This window comes from Pristis pectinata, chromosome 17 (genome assembly GCF_009764475.1).
Source record: "Pristis pectinata isolate sPriPec2 chromosome 17, sPriPec2.1.pri, whole genome shotgun sequence".
NCBI lineage: Eukaryota > Metazoa > Chordata > Chondrichthyes > Rhinopristiformes > Pristidae > Pristis > Pristis pectinata.
Window position 1 is genome coordinate 15,083,839 of NC_067421.1, and position 21,267 is coordinate 15,105,105.

Consider the following 21,267-nt stretch of genomic DNA (forward strand, 5'->3'; position numbering starts at 1 on the left):
CACAAGGGTGGGGAGTTGCTGAAATCCATGGGATCCCCTGTTGTAGCTGACTTTCTTGCACTGGTGCTGAGGAGGATCATGGGCACACACCAGAAAAGCATGGTTCTACTGAGCAGATTGGGTGAAGCACAGCAGCCTGGAGTATAAGAACAAGAGTCCCTCGGATCTTCTCCATCATTATATGAGACCGTGGCTGATTGACACTTCAGTTCCATTTATTTTATTCCTAGTTTGCACACAATGTTCTGGCAATATGCAAATTTCTTTTTGCATCCATATCCCCATCAAAATCAAGTGTACATGTGAGTCAGTCCTGGCTCAGTTCAGGATGGTGGTTTTTTGTATACCCAGCTGATTAAAATGATGTGCCAATGTTGTTGCAACTATATGCCACTGTTTCATGAGAAAGCCATCCTCTGTTGTGAGAACTCCTGCCTCAGAAGAAAAACCTCAGCAACTTTCCTTCCCCATTCCCCAATCTCACCAGTGACCTGCCAATATTGTCATGGTACTCAGCAGCTATTTGTGATGGTTTGATGAGAGGTGACAGATTTTCTCTACTGGAGAGCTCTGAGATCTGAACACAACTGTGTTTACGTGGCATCCGTGGGCACAATGCCAGTCTGATTCATCTCGCCCTTAGGCAGGTTATGGTCCAGCCAGTGACAAAACATATTCACTTAAAATGGCTAGGGAGTCAGAGCTTCCTAGCTATTCATTGTTTCCCACTGAAAGACAAAGTAATAATTTAAACCCTTGAATGACAAATATACAAAGGAGGCAGGTGTTTGATGTGCCTGAATAACAGTAATGAAATAAACGTCTACTCATCACCTCTTCATTACTGCATTCGATGACTGACAAATCATAGCCCTAATGTGAACAGAAACAGTAGATGATATAAACACTGCACACTATATGTCTGGCATTTTTTGCATTAATTTGGGTGAGGTATCCAAGCAGTATTTGCAAGCACAAGTCTTTTAATTTATAAAACCTTAATTGTTTGTGGAGCATACCAGCTCTTTCTCTGATGTTGAAAAACACCCCCATTCTCATTGATCTAATATCTGTCACCAAAGTTACTTCCCACTAAACAACAATAGCAATGTCACTGAGACATGATACCGGAAACTTATGTAGAACAGAAACATAAAAGTCTATAATATGCCCATATTTGATCTTTACAGTGAATGGGTTAATCTCAATTCAAGGTCTTCAAAGGCTTTGGTGGCCCTACACCACTGAAGGGCAGGCAAACAAAGCGGCTACATTGTCTGTGTGGTTTGGGGAATTTGGTGAGACTCCCGCTCATGTAGACCTTGGATAAGGCCAGGATTTGGCTTCAAGAATAGCTTCTGGAACAAAATGGTAGAGGTGGAGCAGGTCCTCAGAAAATGTCATGAACTAAGGCATAATTAGGCTTAACCAATTGGGAGAGAGGATGGGTGAAACATTTGGTGGGCTGGGATGCAGATTTTCAATAGTTTAACCCCCCCCCTTGCTAAAATAAATGGAGGAGCAATGTGAGAGAACCTCAAATCCACTTTTATCACTGCCAGTGGAAAGAGTTTCTAGCCTGTACTTACTTCAATAAATTATTGGCCAATTCCTCGAAATAGTAAGCCTATGGAAAAAATAAATAGCTCCCAAGCGATGAAATCAGAGAAGAATCATTCAGCCTATTTTACAAATCAGCATGAATAAGATAGGAAAGAGATTATAATGTATAAGCCTGAGAAATATATCATACGTTATGCACATAACATATATGGACACACAGACTGCTGTCTGCGAAGGAAAAGCTAAATTGGTGATTGACAGGTGATCAGGTACAGAGGTGAAGATTTCTGTTCTTCACACTCGAGGGACCATGCACGAATAGACTCTTGTGCAGATCGAGTTAGTTGCAATTTCCCTCAGACTCTCATGTGATGAAAAGCTACGTTTTGAAAAGAATTCAGCACCTCCTAAATGTGTCTCCACAACATGCTTCGCCCCCGTTTCCTTGTCCATGTTGTCCACTTAAGCCAGTGCAAAGAGGCTGAGATTGGGGTGAGATGAAAAGCACCGACAACTTCATTTCTTTCATCAGTCAGGCCCAGAGAGACTTGTGGTTCAGCTGTTCCTGTCCATCTGGTAATCTACAAATTCCAGATGACTTACACATTGCTGAAGAATTTGCTGGAGAAAAGGATTCCTTCTCATCTTTCACTGCTTACATATTCTTCACAATCTACTATTAGTTGAGATATTTATTCCCCAAACACGTACTTGCCATTGCCCCCCCTCCCCCCTCGAACGGTGCATCCTATTTACTGTTTTTCTACTGGATTGGACTCAGTCTGATACCAGGTTATTGTGTGGCAGGAATAAATAACTGTCTTGGACCAAGTGAAGTTGGCTATTTCCCAACTATTGTACAAAGTTATGGAAGTTTGGTAGATCCTTTAACTGTAGCAACTAAATCATTCGGGTCTGATCCCACGCCTTTTTTAAAAACTTGTTTATCAGGAGAAGGGCATCACGGAGAAGACCAGAATTTATTGCCCAGCCCTAATTGCCTTTGGAGATGTGATGTTGAGCTGCCTTTCTGAACTACAGCAGCTCCTCTGGTGAAGGTAGTGCTGTTTGGCAGGGAGTTCCAGGATTTAGACCCAGTGACAATGAAGAAACGGCAACAGGACTTGGAGGGGAACCTGCAAGTGGTGGTTCCTATGTGTCAGTCTCCCTTGCTGTTCTTGGTGGTAGAGGTAGGGGGTTTTGGAAGGTGCTGTTAGAGTAGCCTGGATGAGCCCCTACAGTGTAGATGGTACACACAGTAGCGAGAGTGCACCCGGTGAATGGAATGAATGCTTAGGGTGATGGATTTGACCTGGATGGTGTCGAGCTTCTTGACAGTTGCTTGTTCCTACATTGATGGGGAGGATTCCCTGATGGTCTGACTTGTACCTTGTAGATGGAATAAAATCTCTGCTGTGTCAGGAACTGAGTTACTCATTGCAGGATATCTGGTCTCTGACCTACTCTCATGGCCACTGTATTTATGTGACTGGTCCACCTGAGTTTCAGGTCAATGGCATATTGATGCTGTTAAACACAGCAATGGCAAAACTACTGAATATCAAGGATAGGAGCTTGTTGCAAGATGGCGCCGGAACGTGGTGACTCGTTGCAAGCTGCTCTCTACAGATCTACACATTACCCTTACTATAATCATTCTACCAATGCACTGTGTACTAACCCAATGTAACTGCACTGTGTAATGAATTGACCCATACGAATGGTATGCAAGACAAGTTTTTCACTGTACCTCAGTACAAGTGACAATGGTAAACCAATACCAATACCAATAGATTCTTTTGTGTTAGAGATGGTCTTTGCCTGGTACTTTTGTGGTATGAGCTCTTTTCAGAGATCAGGAATGGGAATCAGATGAACAATTATTTCTCTGAGTTGAAGCATGATGCAGTTATAGTCTCCACCACTGATCAAGGATCATGAACAAGAACAAAATGTTGCACCTTCTTGGTCCTTGTGCCAAAGTGGAGCACCAGCACTGGGCCACAGGGACTGAGTCTTGGGGCCGAGAATCTCGTCCACCCATTCTCAACCGCACTGTTGCGGGAAGTGCCCAGACGAGGCCAGGTCTGACCTCAGCAAGTGAAGGAGGGAATAAAGAAAAGTCACAAGCCATGCCAAATCCCAGGCCATTCTTGCATATGTCATATTGTGCAGTATGTTATAGGCCTGATGATAGATGGTTGAGTGAGGAGGTCTTAAAATCAGTTCCTACTTTCTAATTTTAAAATGGCATTTTTAAAATTCATTTATGGGATGTGCGCATTGTGCCAACATTTATTGTCCAACTCTGTATCTTTAACTGGAAACCAAGAGGCAGGACTTTGGCTGGTAAAATGAATTCAATGGACTGTACCCAAGCACCCAGCAACATCACTATTTAACTCTCATCCTACAATCTCCCTCCTTTGCAAGGCTTTTGCAACCCAATACGCAACTGAGGCATTAAACCGAGACCTAATCTGCTTTCAGTTGTGCATCTCATCTCATTGTTTAGAAGGTGGTGGGGTGGGGGGACTTCTTTGGCACAGGGCAGTGGTGAGAAAAAATGCACCCCTCAACCAATTTTTGAAAACAAATTATCTGTCCATTACCACATTGCTCTTTGTGGAACCTTGCTCCATACAAATTGTAATAGTGGGCCCACTTTCACTGTACTTCATTGGCTGTAGTGTGCTTTGAGGTGCCCTGAAGCAGTAAAAAGACAAATAAAAGCTATTTCCTCTGTTCTATATTCTTTCCTCCTTTCCTGAAGGCACGGGCTCTTTTTGCATCGTAGTTCCATGACTGGCAACCACCCTCTGACATCTTGCCCAAGTTACTCGCCATGGGTGGGAGTGCCCTCCAAACACTGTCACAGCAAGTGCCAACACAACAAGGTTTCATCATATGTGCCAATATATGTATATGCCTGCATCGGGGGGTCACCAGCTGCCACTTAGGTGTTTAGCATTTTCATAAGGCATTATAGGTCCTCATAACACCCACAAAGTTGGCTGACAAGACTTCAATGAGGGTGGAGTGCTTCAGAGATTTGCACGGCAGCACTGCAGACTTTGTATGGATTAGCCTGCATCCTCGTACTTTGAAGGTTAACACTGGGACCATTTTGAGGGAGCCTGTGCACATTTAGTGGAAGGAGAAACCCTGAACAGAAGGCAGAATAGAATACTGTCTCCTTGAATTTATTTTCCTCAAGTTCAAACAAACTGGAATGGAGGGATTAAGCCCCTTTGAAGTCTGTCAGTTTACAGAGTACAGTTGAATTGGGGCTGCACTTTAATTGAATCTGAATGTTACCAAGCTCTGGGTAATAGACAATCAACATGGTTTTAATTCAACCCCATTCTCCCCTCTGTACATGATCTGCATATAAATTCCTTCTGACTGGCCCTTCAGGCATCAATCAGCATTTAGTAACATTACAAACACGAACATCATTTTCACATTGTTAAAACCAAAAAAAAGTATTTAGGAAACTTTACTTTGCATTGCTATATCAAAAGTTAATTTCTCTCCACTTTCAATGTGATCAATACACTTTAAGAGGGAAAATTCAATTTCATTAAAAACCATTTCTTATTCAGAAAATTGCAAATTCATTTGATGAAAAATATATAAAGTGGGTTCTGTGCTTCAGGCAATCTTTAAGAGTTTAAATTGACTGCCCTCGAAATAATAATATACTGTGGTCACTTTAAGAAGTTGTCAAGCCGTGAAGTGTGATTCTAAAATGCAGGACAGCATTGTTGTTCAAGAGGGCCTCAGAGATTAGGGGGATACTCCTTATCACCTGCCCTGGTCTTACAATCAGGTCATCATACATCAACAGACATACTCGCTCTAGCCTTCAGATCACACTGCAGATAGTGTGGGTCCACAGACAAAGAAAAACCAAGAAAGTTCTGAGAGGTAACTAATGTTCTGAACTCTACAGAGCGAGGTAGGAAACCTGAAAGAGAGGACAACAGAGGAGGGAAAGAGTCAAACAAACCACAAGAAACTACGGTAGAGATTAGGAATTGCACAATATTATATAAAAGATACAGCACCGGAATTGGTTATGTGTTTTTTTTACTTCACTATTTATCCATGGGATATGGGCAAGGCAGGAGAGTGTGTGACTTGTAGAACTGCCACTGATTGTGCTCCCATACATCTCCCAGAAGTGGAAACAAGAACATAAAGAAATCAAGCTACTGAAGGGTGAGTAATCTACATTCCCAAGTAAAGATAGAGAAATGGCAGAACTACTTAATAACTTCGTCTTGGTTTTGACCAAAGAAGGTAACAAAATGGACGCTTCACCAGAGTCTGAAGATAATATTAGTGCAGTTGGGATTGAAATCGAGAAAATTAATTGTTACCTAGTAAAACTAAAGCGACAAAATCACTGGATCTGAACAGCATGCTCAAGGAAACTTGAGAAGGGACAGCAGAGGCACAAGTGAAATGCACCAACTGGGTTGCTGTCGGGATGCAGGAAATGTCAGTTGTCAAAAACAGAACGATGCAACAACGAAGGGGAAGATCGAGCAGGTGACGGAGCAGAGAAGCTGAATCCATAAGTATTATATGGACTTGGTTCATCCTTCGACACACGATCCATGGCTGAAAATTTTTGTTCTACATATGTCTTGCCATTCATAATATACCATAAAAAGTGCACAAAGATCATGTTAACTTTCCAACAAATACACTCAGAGGCATGTCTTAGCTGCAAGATAAGGACAGCCAACACTAATCGAACAATATTCATCACCTGACAATCCTCCTTTGCATGTCCCCTTGGTTAAAGCAAGCAATCTTCCCCACCTCTAATATTTTCGCACCCAGTAAGTGGAAGTATTAAAACTGATTCCTTTCTGTAATTCTCCTTATGTTTTTTTTCCTGGCTTGCTCACAATGCCCAAGAAAGTGGATGTTTGGCAGTCTCTAAATATAGACAAAATGCTAAAGCACTATGTTTAGTTTTAAGCTAATGAGACAAACACTGATAACCAAATTTGTTTTATAATCCATCAAAATTTCAGACAACGGGATTTGTGTAGATCAGGTCTGTGCACTCAAGATTGTACCCAGTGTGTCCTGCCTTACCTTGCCCAGTACAGTGAGACAGGGTTTGGGATCCAGTTCTGGTTGCTCCAGCTTCACCACTCCCACCCATCCATACTCGTACAGGTCCTCCTCATCATTGTTGTTGCATAGTCCCAATGGGTGCATCTGGGGAGAACCAACAACAGAAAGTTAATAGGTGGAAAGTTATATTCATTGTGGACAAATTTCATATGCTCATCATGGGCTGATTGAACAATGTCCCTCAGCTCCTTGTAAGACCAGGTCTCTTGGTTAGCCCTTTTGTACATGAACATATCCTTCATTTAACATCAGTGACCAGAGGAAGCACATGGTTATTACTCCTAGGATTTATTTCACTGTTACATTGCTATGCCAGTATACTGCAGCTCAGCACAGGGGGGAACTATTGGCACATCTTTTGTTTTGGTTACGACAGCTGTCCTGTCCCATTATATTACAACAGTCCAGCAGAAGTACAGAGTCCAAAGTAGGGAGAACAATACCCATACAACTGTCTCTTCATCTCCCTTCCCATTCATCCTTACTTCCAGTCAGCCTGAGTTTCTGTTAAAAGTCACAGAGAGATCAAGCTACTCACTCACATAATCAAGAATCTCAAATGACAAACAGCTTCTACGAGATGCACTGCAAAAATATAAACTCGCATGTCGGTGGGAGAGGGTCTCAGAAGGGAGGATGGAAAAGATAAATAAAACCAACAAATAAATTTGGTTTTTGGAGTATTTGGAATGATATTTGGAATATCATGTTAGCTGCTCCCTTTGATGAATCAGTTTGGTCAGATTGTGTGAAATTTTAGCTTGGATTGGGTTTGAAGCAACCAGCTCCATCAGTGCAGCACGCCAAACTGACAAGATCAAATTTCAAAGGTCATTTGATTGGTCAGCAGATGTTCAGGTAAATATGATTCATGCCCACAACATCTAAGTCCCCCCCATCCCCAAAATACATACTTATTAATGTATGCATCTCAAAACACACCATTCCTATTGACACCTCCCCCTCCCCCATCCAACCTCCCTCTCCATTTCTTTCTCCCAAGGTTGCCTGTGGTCATATTCTTGTTGTAAGGGCTCCTCAGATCAGTAGGTGCAAAAGTTCCCACATCATTATCTCAAAGGACATAGAATTTCCCTCCAGTATCCCCCCTAACATCCTTCAATCAACAGGACAGCAGATTACTGATTACAGGTCACACCCCTGCTTTTAGAAGCTGCTAGGCAAATATCAGCTGCCTTGTTTCCTACACTAGCAATGGCTACACTTGCAAAAAAGACACTTCACCTGCTGCAAAGCATGTTGAGATGTCCTTGGGTTGTGAATGTTGCTATGTAAATGCAATTTTCTCGTTCTTTCAAATGCTGAAACTAGACACACTTAACAATATTTACTACTGGGGGGAGTTCCCATTGGAACTCAATAAATTGGTCTTGAAGACTGCACACTTTCTAACATGCACTTCATTGCTTACACTGGTACTGATATTGCAACTAAGGGAATACTTCACGTTGAACATGTTCACTCCAAACTCAACATCCCAGGTTCAGAATCAGTAAACTCATTACTGAGCTGTTTCTTCATTGTGTTTCACAATGTGAGTGGGGAAGATTCCTTCCACCTGTTCACTATTACACTTAGCACCATAGAGACATATAGCACCTAACTGAATCCACACCAGCCATAAACTACCTCTTTATACCAGTTCCACATTCTCATCAACTTCTCCCAGATTCTTTCACTCATCCATATGAGGGGCAATTTAGAGTGGCCTATGAACCAATCAACCTGCAAATCTTTGGGATGTGGGAGGAAACCTGAGTGCCTGGAGGAAACCCACAGTCGCAGGGAGAACATGCTGACCCCACACAGACAGCACCCAAGGTCAAGATTGAACCCAGGTCACTGGTGCTGTGAGGAGCAGCTCTACTCGCTGCCCCACTGTGCTGCCTACATTTGTAGCCCTAGTGGCGATGTGATAAATTGCCAAAAAAAAACCCTACAATGAAGCAGAGGAGTGCACAATCTATGAACAAAATGCTGCATCTTTTATCTACCTACTGTAATTACATTTATCTTTCTGGTAAACTTCTTGGAACTTGTTGACAGCACAGACCTGCAATACAGTGCATGAAAGGATGAATGGTTTTCTGATAGTTATTAAATATGGCTTAGAAAGTCAGACAAAGAGGATACTGTCTATTTAACCACAGAATATACAATACTTCAGCCACCTCTAATAATGCTTGGCCTTGGTTACAAAGCAGGGGTTTGTGTGAGCTGGTTGGATTACAGCACTGGCGAACAGCCTCACTTATTAAACCTGTCCCAATGGTTTCCCTCAGGAATGTTTGGACAATGATTCAGATTTGCTTTGGTTGCACGAGAGCCTAAATATTTTTCATGGGCTGTTCCAATATAAATTAGTTACTGGATATCTTATGAATGCCCAATAATAAAATACCCATGGCATTATTTTGAATATGAATGCCCTGGGCGATATTTCAGTTAACACAAGTAAAACAATGCATTTAGTTCAAGCTTCCAATGTACAATTTAAGTGATGCTTTCACTGCATTATAACATTGACCTATACATCAAGCTTCACCTGATGTGAAGTTCAGAAGTAATAGGGAACTCTGTAGAAATGTAATTCCGTTCTAAGTTGGAAGAATGACCTACTGTGTATTTCCAGCAGTTTTTATTTTTAGATTCAGATCTTCAGTGCCTGCTCTATTTTGCAGTTGAATAAGAAATAATCATGCCTTTGGGTATGTATCCCCTTTACTTATATTTGGAAGGTATGTGCAAGTAAGGTTCAACATTATTCTGTGCTTGATGTCTATGCTGTAGTGTTCTAGAACATAGAACACTACAGCACAGTACAGGCCCTTTGGCCCACAATGTTGTGCTGACATTTTATCCTGCTCTAAGATCTATCTAACCCTTCCCTCCCACATAGCCCCCCATTTTTCTATCATTCATGTGTCTATCTAAGAGACTGTCCCTAACGTATCTGCCCCCACAACCTCTGTAGGCAGTGCGTTCCATGCACCCACCACTCTCTGAGTAAAAAAGTTACCCCTGACATCCCCCTTATACCTTCCTCCAATCACCTTAAAATTATGTCCCCTTGTGTTAGCCACAGTATTTTTGATTATTTGTTAGTCCCTTTATTTTCACTGAATAATGATTTATGTTTCTTAAGTAAATACACACCACATGAAGTACATGCTCAATAAAGACAGACTGGAGAAATAAGATGCTGTGTTATACATTTGTAGAATCCACTCAGTAAGAAGATCTGACATAAAAAACAAACACAAAGTATACAGGAGAATTACTTCAACAATAATATTACCAACTCTGTGAAGTTTGAAATGGCACAATAGAAATGTGACTTCAGCATTCACCATTAAATTCAGAGATCAGTCAATTATTTCCCTCAGTTTTTGTTAATGGGGGCATTTCTCCTGTTACACTTATATACTAGGAGTGTGTAAGGATGCCATTAACCTCATTATATCAACAACATTTTTGTTCATGCTTTTCAGGTTTCATGAAAAATTTAAATCTCCCAAAACATATTTGGAAACAATTTTTTAAAAAGTGCAAGAAGCAACAATATAGATTTTTCACAAGGTGTGTTTTTCAAAGGCTCACTGCTAAAACCAGGGGAAATGTCTACTTATGTCCAGTCAACTCATTTTGGCAGAAATGAGAAATCCATTTATTAGAAGTGAATATCGACACATGGTCCTCAGAGCATATGGTCCCATTTTTACAGCTGCTGGAAAAATTCCTGATATCTGCTGGTGAAGAAGTAAAGTCCACATCTGGAGGTCAGATTGGTAACATACCTCATGCTGAATTGGGCACTTTATTCAATATCCTGAGTTCCTAATGTTTGGAGCAGGTAGTTACTAGATAATAGAAATGTCTCTGTTCAAAGGGAATGTCCCTTTAATTAGAGATTGGGAGAATTCTCAGCTGTATTAATATTCAAGTACCTGTGATTAAACATAGCTAGGACCAAAGATTTCCTTTGAACAAAACCAATTAAATTATTTTACAATTTACAGCATAAACTGAGTCATCCTCAACTGGAAAACAGACTAAGCAGGCTCTCCTCACTTCGCACCTCATGTGGACATGTATCTGTGACCCAGACTAAATTACTGGAACATGCCTGGTATCCTGGTGCATGTAGCAACTGTTTTTGAGAAGCTTGTATTTGCATAATATATTCTCCCACCTTTAAACATCCTAAAGCAATGGTTTTCTTTTTAATTATTGTTAATTGTTCTTTAGGGAAATACAGCTGCCTAATGCAAACAGGTGCTAATTGCGGGCATAATGTCGTTATCATATCTAGCTGAAACCACAAGTCAAACTCAGTTTAACCTTGTATCTAAAATCCAGCACCTACAAGGGTGCAACACTCTGTTAGTCCTGCAGCAGAGCCTCAGATAATGCAGTGGTCTGCAGTGGGGTTTTAATACTCAAGTGGCTATAAATTCAACTTCAGTCAGTAGCACTAAATATGTTATATAACACCAAGGGGACATTGTACTCTGCCTCTGAGATTCAGCTCCACTGTTAATGGAAAGTTGGGAGACAGAATGCACACAATGGTATTACTATATAGCATGTTGAGTGCTACCAGCCAGAGATAAATCTCCAGGCGATCCTAGTTATCAGTGGTGAGAGTGCTAGCAACAGAGATATACTTCAGCTCTGTCTCCCAACTTTCCATTAACAGTAGAGCTGAATTTCGGGGCAGACACAGTAGTGTAGCGGTTAGCGTAATGCTTTACAGTGCCAGCACCCGGGTACAATTCCAGCCACTGTCTGTAAGGAGTTTGTACGTTCTCCCCATGTCTGTGTGGGTTTCCTCCGGGTGCTCCAGTTTCCTCCCACATTCCAAAAGACGTACGGGTTAGGAAGTTGTGGGTACGCTATGTTGGCGTTGGAAGTGTGGCAACACTTGCGGGCTGCCCCAGAACACTCTAAGCAAAGGATGCATTTCTGTGTGTGCTTCGATGTACATGTGACTAATAAAGATATCTTATTCAATATTTCTGGCCCTTCCCGCGATCACAGACCTTTCCTTTTGCTCTCTTTATCCCTCCCCTTTTTCTCTACAACTCAGGCACTTTCTTTAATATCTAACATTTCACAATTCTGATGAAAGGTCCTTGAATTGAAGTATCTGCCTCAGGCTAAGATCAGCAGATTGAGCATAGACTGGAGGTCTGAATCCTGGATTTTTTACTTATTCACAGGATATGGGCATCACTAACAAAGCCAGCACTTGTGCATCATCCCTAACCAAGGCCAATTTGGAGAGTAACCACATCACTGAGAGTCTGCAGTCACATATGGTATTGCAAATTGTAGGTTTCCCTCTCTAGAGGACATTCCTGAACCAAATTGGTTTTTAAAGAACAATCCTATAACTTCACGATCACTATTGCTGGTTTGAGCTTTGTATTCCAAGTTAATTTAGATCAACTGAATTAAAATTGGCCAACAGCCAATTAGAGATCTGAACTGACCATCTTAGGTTGGAAGATCAGCCTTGGCTGAGCTGTAAGATATTGGGTCAAGGTTCACCAACTGATTATCTGGTCAGTATTAAACTGCAGCCAGTGAGATCTTGCTGAGTGCAAATTGGCTGCTGGATTTCCAACCATGACTATAACTCAAAAGTACTTAGTTAGCTGTGATACGTGACTTATTTCTGGGATGTATCTATTGTTCTATGAGGAGAGAGAGAGAGAAAGAGAGAGAGCAAGAGAGAGAGAGAGAGAGAGAGAGAGAGAGACAGCCAGTAAGAGAGAGAGACAGCAAGAGAGAGACACAGCAAGAGAGAGAGAGACAGCAAGAGAGAGAGAGAGCGAGAGAGAGAGAGAGAGAGACAGCGAGAGAGAGAGAGAGAGAGACAGCGAGAGAGAGACAGCGATAGAGAGAGAGAGAGAGAGTGACAGCAAGAGAGAGAGAGAGAGAGAGAGAGAGAGAGAGATAAGCTCCTGATAAGGTAAGATGCTGGAAAAACCTAGAACAAGGGACCTGAGTGTCAGAATTAGTGGTTGGTGATTTAGGAATGAGATGTGAAGATATGTTTTCACTCAGCAGTTGTGGCTTTGAAGTCCTCTACAACAGAGGTTGTGAAAGGTACTAGAAAAATGCATGTCTGTTTTTTGAATATTTAATTCCACAATTTGGCAAATGATTTACCAGGAGACATTGCTGAATTATATGTGCTGATTTAACCTACAAATAGACTGATGTTAAATGGGACCTCCTATGGGTTCCAGTGCTATTACAGTATTAGCTTAGGAAGACTCAAGGGAGGAGATAAAGCAGGTCATCTGGAAATCAGAAGAGGTTACCAGGGAAACCGAATATAATTTAACTGGAGGCTGCACCTGCTCCCTAACTGCAATAATACATAGCACAGCATATGGGACAGGTTTCACCCCATTTATGAAAAGGTAAGCTGATAGTGTTGGATTAAAAGTTAGCTCTGAACATAAGAGTACTGTGGTAAACCAGTTAATTATTCAATCAGAGGCATTTATAATCATTAATGACAGAAATGAATCCTGAACAGGAATTTAAAGTGACAGTGTTGGTTCTTTACCATGCATCTAATTAGGTGGGACACAAGAGGTTAGCTGGCAAGTACAGAATACCAACAGCAATGGTGTTCTGCCCAGCGATGCCAGCCAGCACCAGAGTATCCTTGTCAGCAGTACTACCAAGAGAAAAGGCAGAAAGCTGGGGGAAATGACATTCAGAAAGGAGGCTCCCTATGCTTTGCAATTTAATATGCAGACTATTTTACCTGTAAAACGGATGGGGGATCTAAATGGTGTCAGAGCAAGCTCACTTTATCACAGAAACCAAAAAATAGGTGCAGGAATTGGTCATCTGGTCCTTCAGATCTGCTTTGCCATCGAAGGCTAATTGTATAACTCCTTCAGTATCTCTTGATATCCCTGGTATAGAATCTACCACAGGATAGAAACATAGAATTGATTAAGTATGTGTGATCTTCCGGTAAACCTCTTATAAGCAGCACAGTGCCTCACAGTTCCAAAGTCCCAGGTTCAATCCTGACCTTGAGTGCTGCCTGCGCAGAGTTTGCATGTTCTCCCTGTGACTGCGCGAGTTTCCTCCCATGTCCAAAGAACATATGGGTTGGAAAGTTAATTTTCAAGTGGAAATTGTGCAAATTGCGTCTAGTTTGTAGGTGAGTGGTAGAATCTGTGGGTTGGTTGGGTGGAGGTGATGCGAATGTGGGAAGAATAAAAAAATATGATTACTGTGGGATTACTGTAAATAGTGGTTGATGGTCAGTGTAGACTCAGTGGGGTGAAGGGCCTGTTTTTGTGCTGCATCTCTCTATGACTGCAAAGCTCCGGCTTGAACATATTGAATGACTTAGCATCCATTGTCATCCGAGGCAGAGAGTCCTAAAGACTCACAAATCAAGTGAGGAACTTCCTGTTCATCTCATTCCTAAATTACTGATCACTTATTCCCAGTGGGCTCCGATTCCAGAACTCCCAGCCAGGGGAAATCTCTTCCCGGTATCTCACATATCAAGTCCCCTAAAAAATTTCCAAAGCAAAATACAGATGTTGCTGCAAGTCTGACTAAAACAGAAAATGATGGAAATACTCAACATATCAGGCAGTGTCTGCAAACTGAGGAACATAGTTGACGTTTCAGGTCAATGTTGTTTCATGACAGCTGTGACTGACCTAAGATGTTCAGCTCAGTTTCTCTCTCCTCAGATGCTGCCTGATCCGTTGAGTATTTCCAACATTTTCTAGGGTATTTCCCTTTAAAATGTTGTTAGTTTCCATCAGCTCACTCCTCATTCTTCTACACTCTGGTTACAGTGGACCTACTCTCACTGTCCTCATGGGATGACCGTCTCATGTCAAAAATTACACCAATAGATGTTCAATGTACTCCCTCTGGCAATGTTATATTTTCTTTGGCAAAGCAACCAAAACTGTACACACCATTCCAGGTGTGGTATCATCAAGTCAAATATAATTATCTCTTCCACTGCAATCCACCAGTAAGAACATAAGCACTTTAAAATAGGAGCAGGAGTGGACCATCTGGCCCCTTGAGCCTGCTCCACTGTTCAATAAGATCAGAGTTTCTTTGATCATGGTCTCAGTTATAAGAAATCTTTATTGATCACATGTACATTGAAACACACAGTGAAATGCATCTTTTTACGTAATATTCTGGGGGCAGTCCGCAAATGTTGTCATGCTTCCGGCGCCAACATAGCATGCCCACAACTTCCTAACCCGTACGTCTTTGGAATGTGGGAGGAAGCCGGAGCACCCGAAGGAAACCCACGCAGTCACGAGGAGAAAGTACAAACTCCTTACAGACAGTGGCCGGAATTGAACCCGGGTCACTGGCGCTGTAAAGTGGTAAAGCGTTACACTAACCTTCCACCTTCCTGCCCGCTCCTCATAACCTTTGACCCTTTGCTTTCTAAATTGCTTGCTGGAGCTGAATGGCAACTTTTCATAATTTGTACATATGGATAAGACCAGGATGCCTTGGTCTTCCTGAATACTAATTTCCCAATCTCTTCCCTTTTTCTAATGTAGGAATTTTTTTTATTTTTCTTACCAAAGTGGATAACTTCTCAGCTCTCCACATCATATTGCATCTGTCACATTCCCTTGCCTACGTCTTTTCATCAGCCTATTTTTATTCTCTCTTAGTTTATTTTTACAATCTAGTTTAGTCTCATCAGGAATTTTAGATACATTGCACTGGGAGCTCTTGTCACAATCAATGGCATAGATTGTAAACAGCCAAGGTCCAAGCAATGACCCTCCAGCATGCCACTGGGTACAGACTTCCAACCTAAAAATGACCTATTACTCTATGTCTTCTGTCAGTTAACCAATCCTCAGTCCATGTAAACACATTCTCCCAAAATCACATGATCTCCAATTCTGCCTCATCACCTGTATTACTATCTACATCTCATCTAATATTAACTACAATCTTTAAAAAAGGATTCATCAAACACAAGTTCTCCTTCATAAATTTGTGTTGATCTGGCATAGTCATTATAACTTACTAAATGTTCTGTAACCACACCCTTAAATAATAGTTTTGAATATTTTCTCTATCAATCGTTATCAGGCTAATTTATTTATCATTGCTCTGTCTTTCTCTTGGATAATCTACAAGGGACTATTACAAAATTTACCAAATTCCAGACAATCAAAACCATTTTTTTTGTTAAATCCTGGGAAGAATGCCATTGGATGCAGGGGAATTGTCCCATTAAGTGCCCCAGTGATAGACCATTTCCCAACATCTGTCCCTTTAAGATCTTCATTTACACTGGAACTTAGCTTCTGCACTCTTTCTGGAATGTGTTTTTGCATCCTCTATCACAAAGACATAAAAAAGGATTCGTTTAATGTCACTGTCAATTCCTTATTGTCCATAACAATTTAGCTCCCTGCTAGGCAGAGACAGGATATGCTTACTTCTGTTAATTTCTTCCTTTCTAAGTAATGGTAAAAGCTTTTACAGTTTGCTTTTATGGTCCTTGTTGGTTTACTTGCAGTTGAAAATCCTTTTATGTAATTGGTACATTCTGAATCAGATGAACTTTCTGCTGACGTCCCAGTTTGTCACAGGAATCTGCATGCCAGTGTGCTATTGCTTTGCTCCAAGAGTAACAAAGTAGATTTTAGGAACATCTGTGCCAAGCTTTAATCCTGCATAATAATTGTCTACAAAAGATGATAGTGTCCCTTTAAAAGCTGCAATCATTCAGCTCTTTGGTGGTTATAATTGTTAGATATAGAGAGAAACTATCAACAGCATTTAAAGGGACACTGATGTTAATCACGCCATTATACCCTACTGGAAACAACTCACAATCTCTAGTCCCATGTCTCAAGTATGCGAGCTGCTAGGACAAAAACAATGCCTATTAATATTTATCCATCCCCACCCCTCAAAAAAAATGGTCCCCTTTAACAAACACAGCATGACAAAACTGTCACACTCAGTCTTCAGTTTTCAATTAAAGAAACAAAGCAGAGAAGTTCAAAGCCATGCGGAAGGGTGGGAATACATTCCAGCCACACAATCACAGCGGTTGTGAACCAGGTAAGTCCCAGTCCTAGAGTTGGCAATTAAAGTGGATATGTTGTCAGGAAACACTTACAAAATACTAACTCATGTTTCTCCTGTGCTATTTATACAAACAACTATAAACCTACCTGCATGTTTTAAGCTATATTGAAGACATCTTGTGTGCGTAAACATGACACTCCAGATGTCAAAGTTTGTAAAACAGGATTAGGTTAAAGAAGGAAATGGGATTGAAGGGACATGGAAACAAAGCAGATAAAAGCAATTAGAGCATCAGGCAGCATCTGTAGAGAAGAGGGTCAAAGAAGGGTCTGCTCTTCTCTGCGGATGCTGCCTGACCTGCTGAGCTCCTCCAGCATCTTGTTGTTTTTTCATCCAGATTCCAGCATCTGCAGTCCTTTGTTTCTCTGTTTTTCTGAAGCAATTAGAACATTTTGCTTACGTGGAGACTAAGCAGCAATTTGCAGTGGTTGGACGAAATGACCAGCACTCGAGGGAAACTAAGTGTTCGCACCCACATGATGTGAAAGCTACAATCTGCTGGAAGAATTCAGTGGGCCAAGTCGCACTAGGGAGAGGCAAGGAATTGTTGGCATTTCAGGTTGAAACCCTGCATCAGGACTAAGGGTGGAGAGGGAAGATGGTCAGTATAAAGAGGAGAGAGGGAATGGTGAGCAGATGATTGGTGGACAGAGTAGGCTTGAAGGGCGATGATCAGGTGGAGCCAGGAGGGGGAGGGGGGATAAAAATGGGTGATGGATGGCTGGGGGTGGGGGGGGGTGGGTGTTGGGAAAGGGGACAAAAATGGGAGGACCGAAGGTGGATGGAAGGTCGGGAGGGGAAGGGGGGTAAACACGGTAGGGAAGGGTTACCTTAAGTTGGAAAATTGAACATTTGTACCATTGGGCTGTGGACTACCCACTGTCTCTGTGGTGTGATTGCTTCTCGATTGCAGGTAGGTTTTCAGTGGCACAGGGAAGAGTGGGTTTGGTTACCTCTTACTGCACGACAATCTTTGCACTTGTTGTATTTATTATTACCAGGTATACTGCTTACTCTGAGAGCTTCACGCAAACAAGGAATTTCATTGCACCCTGGTGTATATGACAATAAACCAAGCTGAAGTCCTATAAATTGCCAGAAACAGGGAGGGCATCCTGGTGCTGTGGGTGACTATTTGAAAAAAAACAGGGTCACCATTTAATACAGAGATGAGACATGACTTTTTCTCTCAGAGGCCCGTAAGCTTTTGGAATGCTCTACCTCAAAGGTTTTGTAGCAGCGGAGTGTTTGAGTAGTTTTAAAGGAGAGGATAGATTCTTGATAAGGAAGAGGGTGAAAGGTTACAGCAGGTAGATGGGAATGTGGAGCTGAGGGTACAGTCAGATTAGTCATGGCTTTATTAAATGGCAGAGTAGGCTTGAAAGGCCGAGTGGTCTACTCCTGTTCCTAGTAGGTTCAGCAGCCTGTGGTTTTCTTTGATCAAGCATCACTATAGCGGGAGAACGTAGTTCCTGGCTGTGGGTTTCAGGCTGTTAGTTTTGCCCTCCACTTCCTTCTCCCTCAATCACATGGCTCTGCCTGACTGGAATATTCACATTCTCCACATCAAAGCACAGGGGACCACAATCAACATTTATAACAAGTAGCAAAATTCAATTAATTATTCCAAAGCAGAACTCAAATTAGCATAAGGAATGACATCTCTCCCTCTCCCCCACAGTATCCACACCCTTCCTCTACCACCCACCCATGTCATTCTTACTGTCATTTCTGGGAGAAAAATTGAAAGGTTTTATTTCAAAGTTTAGTTAAACATTGATTAAGCTTAGCATTCATTTTTATTTAATTCACTCTCAAACACACAAACTGAAATACTGTTATACACTGAGACAATATTAATTCTCCACTGATGGTTCTGATTTAATTCTAGACAGAAGTAGTAACTGGGGTATAATCACTGGGCATCTTATTTAAAATGGATCGCCATTTCTCTCTTTTATACATCCATACCACTCTTGCAAAAATAGACAGTATAAGCTTTACCTGTTAATGTATTGAGTCTCTTCCACTCTGTGCTAATAAAACCTTATTGGGCAGAAACAGTGGGCAAGCTAAACACTGTCAATGAATCCTGAACAACTGTGCACATTGTGGTCGCTTGAACATCCTGATTTACCTACACTCAAGAAGCACAGTTCTGGGCAACAACATCGGAGGCGAATTTCTACCATAACTTCAGTGGAAGCACAGTAATTCTGCAGTAGTGGCAACAGTATCACTTGCACTGTTTTCCCACAGAGTTTCCACAGCTCTCTGCTGAGCTATAGTAAACCTAACAATGATATTAAATGAATAGTTATGGCATTTCAGTGGCTAAATTCAGTTATAATGTTGTAGGACCTTTTAGAACTGAGAAGAGGAAAAAATTCTTCACTCAGAGGGTGATGAAGTTTTGGAATCCTCTACCCTGGAGGGCTCTGGAATCTGATTGACTGAGCGTTTTCAAAACAGAGACAAAGCAGGTGGCTGTCAGCTGTAGTGATCAAGGTTTGATTCCCACTTCTGCTGTTGTCTATGTGGAGTTCTCCCTGTGACTGCATGAGTTTCCCCTGGAAGCTCCACTTTCCTCCCATATCCCAAAGACGTGCTGTTGATGGGTTGATTCTCCACTGTAATTTACCACTAAGTGGGCTAGTGATAGGAGAATCAGGGTGGGCGTATGAACGGGAATAGCTAACAGGCAAATAAGTGGGGAAATGAGGCTACTGGGATTGCTCTGAGAGCAAGCATAGACTCAAAGGACCAAATGGCCTCCATCCATGTTGTGAGAAATATGTGAACATGGGAATCAAGTGTGTATGGGGATAGTTCAAGAAAATGGAGCTTAAGCAGAAGATCTTCCATGACCTTGATGAATAGCAGAACGGGCTTGGAGAGCTGGATAGCCTACTCCTGCTCCTAATTGTTAATGTCATATTTATTTATTTTAGGTAAAATATAAGAACATAGAACATTGAACTGTACAGCACAGGGACAGGACCTGTGGCCCTCGATGATGTGCTGAACTAATTAAACTAGTAATTAAACACCTAACTAAACTAATCCCTTCTCCCTACACAATGTCCATATCCCTCCATTCTCTGCATACTCATGTGCCTATCTCTTAAACGCCTCTGTTGTATTTGCCCCCACTACCACCTCAGGCAGTGCATTCCAGGCACCCACCCCTCCCTGTGTAAAAAAACTTGCCCCACACATCTCCTTTGAACTTACCCCCTCTCACCTTAAGCGCATGCCCTCTAGTATTAGATATTTCGACCCCGGGAAAAAGATGCCAGCTGTCTACTCTACCTATGCCTCTCACAGGAAACTTCTATCAGGTCTCCCCTCAGCCTCCACTGCAGCAGAGAACACAACCCAAGTGTGGCCAACCATTCCTTATAGCACATGCCCTCTAATCCAGGCAGCATATTATTTTGAAGAATATTGGAATATTGAGAAAAAATAGCTTATGACAATTTATTTAACCTTTTTCATTATTTCATTTTTAAAACCTGCATTGTTATTTTGAATTTGTTACTTCAATGTACCTTTTTCAATTGCAGCTTTTCAGCTTCATTATTTTTGATGTGTACCTTCCCTAGTTCTGATTTGTTATTATACTTTAAGTCAATTAACTCAGTTTGATAAAAGTAGTTAAGTGTGCTTAAAAGAAAAATTCAGTTTGAGGCAATATTTTAGCCTTTTATCTCATATGTCCATTTCGATCATTCTTGACCAATAGCCTTCCAAGGTCATGGCAGGTTAAATACAACTCCAGCCTTACAGTTAAAAACTACAGCCATGCTTCAGAATCAATAGACAGATGTCTCCAGCACCATGATCTGCAGAAAGCAATGGGGAGCAGAATTCATGCTTTTGATTCTACCCAGCAATTCCATTTCAGGGCAGGTTTGGGGCTGGATATGATGCACCCGTAGGTCGAATAGCTTGCGGAAATTCACCACCTAGGCCTACAAGTGTATCACGTCCATTTGAGTGGTGGAGGGTCGGGTGATCTATGCCCCAGTAGAGGGGATCAGTGGTATCTCCTGAGGAAATTGGTGATGAAGTTAGCAACAGAGTGGCTGAAAGGAACATCGATAAATTGTTCATGGATTTTATCTGTAGAATATTGCACAGTTTGTTTTGTTATGGGGAATTAACTCATTTCCCTCATAATTCTATATAAACTGTTCCAATGCAGCCCTCCTCAACAACCGAATAATGTGTACATTAATATTTATTCATCACTAAGGAATACTCTGCAACCAACACAACCACCTTGGGTCTATAAAGTTCCCACTTTGGTTTTCTTCCTGTTGCAATTGCTTCAGCTGCAAAAACATACACCTGAGAGATGCTGGTGGAAAGAATCAA

General features: G+C 41.5%; 1 protein-coding gene across 3 annotated transcripts in view; it reads right to left on the reverse strand.

Annotated features, from left to right (window-relative positions):
* znrf3 (zinc and ring finger 3) overlaps nt 1-21,267 on the reverse strand; it is a 218,390-nt gene that overhangs the window by 96,750 nt on the left and 100,373 nt on the right. For all 3 annotated transcript variants that reach the window (XM_052032112.1, XM_052032110.1, XM_052032113.1), the window contains exon 2: nt 6,679-6,804. In XM_052032112.1, the coding sequence (XP_051888072.1) occupies nt 6,679-6,804 (126 nt within the window). The remainder of the gene's footprint in view (nt 1-6,678; nt 6,805-21,267) is intronic.